Source organism: Camellia sinensis, chromosome 4 (assembly GCF_055761805.1).
Source record: "Camellia sinensis isolate YWXY chromosome 4, ASM5576180v1, whole genome shotgun sequence".
Taxonomy (NCBI): domain Eukaryota; kingdom Viridiplantae; phylum Streptophyta; class Magnoliopsida; order Ericales; family Theaceae; genus Camellia; species Camellia sinensis.
This window is the reverse complement of record NC_138964.1, coordinates 120,058,716-120,063,594: the sequence shown is the minus strand read 5'-3', so window position 1 is coordinate 120,063,594 and position 4,879 is coordinate 120,058,716. Positions and strand designations below refer to the sequence as shown.

At 36.0% G+C, this 4,879-nt stretch overlaps 1 protein-coding gene across 1 annotated transcript; it reads right to left on the bottom strand.

The window, feature by feature from the left end:
- Window positions 1-556: 556 nt before the first annotated feature.
- Window positions 557-3,629, bottom strand: LOC114287709 (bifunctional aspartate aminotransferase and glutamate/aspartate-prephenate aminotransferase; the record flags this gene model as incomplete). The annotated part of the gene is made up of 7 exons (XM_082923586.1): window positions 557-695; window positions 962-1,075; window positions 1,198-1,368; window positions 1,806-1,889; window positions 2,032-2,145; window positions 2,246-2,494; window positions 3,498-3,629. Coding segments are annotated over 7 exons (882 nt in total), but the record flags the coding sequence as incomplete, so codon positions are not given.
- Window positions 3,630-4,879: the final 1,250 nt, after the last annotated feature.

The window sequence follows — 4,879 nt, the reverse complement described above, 5'->3', positions numbered from 1 at the left end:
GTTTGGTTTAATTTTTTTAAATTTGTTTTTAAAAAATTAAAAAATTAATTTGGTGAAAACAAATTAAAAAATATCAAAACATTCATTATTTTTAGGACAAATTACATTTACTTCTTCTGAAATTAAAAAAATAAAAAATACAATAAGCTTAACAAGTTTGGCATAATTATACTAAGCTCACTACTAAAAAAAACACTTTTTGCGACTGCCATAAGCCGTCGCAAATAATAAAAATACAGTCGCAAAAGACTTTTTGCGACGGCCTATGCGACCGCAGATGGGGGACGCAAATGTGGGGGTGGCAAATACTTTTTGCGACGGCAAAACAACGGTCGCAAATTATTTGCGACCACCTAAACTATTTTTTGCGACAGCTATTTTGCCGTCGCAAAAAAAATAAAAAAATAAAAAATACTTTTAGCGACCATTGTTTTACTGTCGCAAATAATTATTTCTTAAAAACAAAATCATATACGGGTTTGCTACAACAAAAAAATCAATTACAAGCACCAAACAATTTTTTGTTAATGAAAAATAACAAAATTAACAAATTAATTAAATTTATAATAGACATTATCCATTAACCATCCTTAAATACACTGTACTAAAAAATTCAAGTCTTCAAAAAAAAAAAACATAATCTTTGGCTCCCAACATCACCCGCTCGATCATATCAACTATTCCCTCAACAAAATCTGCAAAAACATATATCAAACTCAACCAGGTGCCTTCATACTATAAAATGCTATGTAGTTAAACACAATATAAATTCAAAGAGACAGCCATTCTTCAAAGAGGGAAATCCCAACTATTTCTTTTGTCCAGGACTTAGCGATCTATTGAATGGACTCATGTGAGTTCTTCCTGATCTACTTATTCCATTCATTAATTCTCATTCAATTTACATTTCTTTCTACTTCCTTTTCATTTTATCCAGAAATGGCACCGCTTAGAAGCTTACCTGAGCCTTTTCCAGCAAATAGCGGCATAAGGACTCTGAATCTTCGATCATACCAAAGCCTTCAGCCTCTGATCCGTAGTATGAGCTGAAATCGAGAAAGAGATAGAAAGCTCCCTGCAAATGAGAAGTACAAGAACCAACAAATCAAGCTTGAAACAGCACCAGAACAGAGAAGAGAGAAGAAAAAGATCTGGGTTTTAAACACTAAATGTGTACATAAAAAATAAAACCCATACCTGGGGCTCCGATATTTTAACACCTTTCAATTCCCCAAAACTCTTAACCAAATAATCTCGTCGCTCCTGAAATGCTTTAACCATAGTAGAAACTGCTTCCCCACCAGCATAGCCCAATTCTAAAGCAGCAACACCTGCTTTTTGAGATATACTACTGGCACCTGAAGTGGACTGGAATAATGCATGAAAGAATTAGATTGAGCATGTTGATTATAGTACAAGAACATAGTTCAAGAAACTCACCCAAAATTTAAAATAGCCTTTTTAAAATAACCAAATGCAATGAAGCTCAATTGAAGACCAAAACAATGCAGTCTGCAATAGCTTTCATGCAGTTTCTTTTTACTGACATATACCAATATATTAGCAAGGGTTGGTCTCAACCATGTTAACAATATCTTCCATATCTTTAGAAGGTTAAAACCTCCACAAGGGATGAGAAACAATCTAATGTATCATCAAATTTTGAAGCATATTCAAGAATCTGGATTCTCCACGCATTAGATGTCATGTTAACCGACATTGATGAAGGTTACAGAATACAAATTGGTAAGAGTTACTAGTCTACTAAAGATGATGAAAGAAAAGAGGCAAAGAAGTGTGCATACTTGGCTTTGAATCTTTCCACATGCTGCAACAAAGTGTTTAGGACCAGCAAGATATCCAAGTCTCCAACCAGTCATTGCAAAGGCCTATAAATATCAACATTTTCTAAGGTGCATGACTTGATATGTATGACCATATCAAAATTATGTGCAAGGAAAGCACTTCAGTACAAATAAATAAATAAATAAATAAAAAATAAAAAACTTGAAAGGAATTAAGCTGAAGCACCTTAGAAAACCCGTTGACAGTCAGTGTCCTCTCCCACATCCCTGGCAAAGATGCAAAGCTTGTGTGCGTTGCTGGTGCATAAATAATGTGTTCATATATTTCATCAGACAGCACCTGAATAGAACAACCAAAGGCAATCCAAAACTTGATGTTAGGTAACTTGAATATGCTCCAAATAAGGATACCAAAAGTTCCATGATAAGTGATATTTTACCAGAAGCCGGGGATGCCTTGCCACAATCTGAGCGATCTCTTCAAGAAACTTCCTTGGGTAAACAGATCCTGTTGGGTTAGATGGGGAACAAAGAATCAACAGTCTCGACTTCTCACTGAGTTTGGATTCAAGATGCTTTGGATCTAAGAGAAAATTTTCGGAGATGTGGGTAGGAAGTATCACAGGGGTCGCATCAGCCAACCTTGCCATTTCTGGGTAACTCACCCAAAATGGAGCTGGAATTATAACCTGAAGAATAAATGCTATCCTGTAAGTGTCTATCAACTGCAAAGGTAGAGCATTAAATATAAACATTTAAAATGTCAGCACCCTCATCCAAGTAACCAACAAAGATTACTTCCATTGTGCCACATTTCCATACTTCATAACACACACATTTGAAATGGAGGATAAAATATCCCAAAAAACATGCCTATTAATAACTAATACGGTGTAGTTTACTTCTTTTTTCTTCCAGCTGAATGGTTGTGCCAAGGAGGTAAATCAGTGAACAGTTTTATCCACAACATAACATCTCTGAACTAAAACTCTTCAATGTAATTGGCTGTGTGTGTAGCCTTCCTGACTGCACTATATATGCAGAAATACCATTCCATTTATTCTGTCATAATTCCTCGATCAGTTATTATCTATCTAACATCCACAAGACTCCTTATATTCTTTTTGTAATTACTGTGGTCCTGAGAACCAAATAAAGGTCAAATCTAAAAGATTTGAAGCATGAAGAAACCAGGTTAGGCAATGAGAGACTGCAGGCTCTTTTTTGTACTGATCAAGATTTGTTTGGGATGATACTTTCATACAACACCAATGGTCTCACTGAATGTTATTTTAGAAGGAAACAAGAAAGTCAAAGGGGGTTTGGGCAAATATCAACATCTTATTTCATTGTAGACACATGATCAACACCTCAAATGATTCGCACCAATCATAATAAGTTTATTGTCTTGGTGGCAGTTCAGCAAGAACTCAATTTCCTTCCCAGTACTCCCAGAAGTTAAAATTTGATGTCATTACGGCTGAAATGATACAGCTGAATGAGAAGTCATTGTTTGAAATCTTAACATGATTCATTTGTGGTGAGAGGTGAATACAGAGAAAAAAAGTCTTCATTGCACAGCAGCCAATTGGGTGCACTAGATTTAATCTATTCATTTCAGCACAAGGAAATCAAAAAGAAGATTCATAGAGTTTATAGATCTAGTGATGAGTGTAAAAGTGTGGACTAAACCTCATCTCCAGGAGAACAAACAGCTAGCACTACTTGAAGGATGCTCTGCTTTGCTCCATTGCTCACCAAAATCTGATCAGGTTTAAACCAAAAGGGGGCAAGGAGGCAAAATACACAAAATACAACAATTGATTACCCTTAGAAGACTCTGTTTTATGCTCAGTAAGACCTGGTTTTAAGGTGCCATACAGATCTCTTCCCTCTCCTCCATCATGCGACAGAAATGAATCCATATTATCATCCAGAGAACCGACATCTCCAAAATGTTCTATGTCTTCCTGCACTAATAATCAATGTTGAGCTTCATGTTACACAGAAACTTCATCCATGAGACAGATTCATTCAATACAGACTTCATGTCAATGTCAATGCTAACAGATCAATCAACTAGAAAATCCAATCAGCATGATCAACGAACTAATTTAATATCACATATAAATCAAGCAAATTCAACACTAGGACCTTTTATCTTCCAAATTCAAATTTACCAGTTCTTGCCTCAACAAATTCAAAATTGCCGATAATAAATGAAATCTTGATTTCAAGTTAAAAACAACAATGTACTACTCACTATAATGTATTGAAGAAGAAATTGAGAGATATACACTAATAGATATGGAAAATGCAACAAAATAGGGCAAGAATAAGATGAGTTGAACCAGTACATACCTGTACGAGGATGAGACGAATTAGTCGAACCAGAGCTTCCTCGTATGATATGTATGTGTAGATAAATAGATAGATAGAGAGAGAGAGAGAGAGAGAGAGAGAGGGATTGGGGGCGAGATTGAGAGAGAGATTCATACCGCTGGAGATCTTCAGACGACGATGACGAGCGAGAGAGCAGAGCTATGCAAGTCTGTTGAATGCGTGCGAGAGAGAGAGAGAAAGAGAATGATCCGCCATAGATCTTTAGAGCTATTTGTCAATTCTCTCTCTAGAATCATCTAGAACACAAGCTATCAGAGATATATACACAAATATATGCATGTATATAAAGAGAGAGAAAGAGACCTGGAAGAGGTTGAGGAGGGCAGGGGCGAAGGCGAGGCAGCCGAAGGAGAGAGAAACGTTACTGGCGACCTAAGAACTGAGAGCTTCGACGATTGATTTAAGACATAGAGAGAGAGAGAGAGAGAGAGAGAGAGAGAGAGAGGGGAACGATATCAATGTTTGTGAAATAGGGCTAGGGCAATTATAAGGAAAAAAGGAAGAAAAAATAAATATAAGGAATAAATAGATTATTTGCGACTGATAATAAGGGGGTCGCAAATTATATGGTAGCAAAAGGTCATTTTTCTAGTAGTGGCTTCTCTAAAATTTTAATTCATACATCACTTGGTTCCATTTTCATCAAAAATTCATTGATCATATGAATGAAA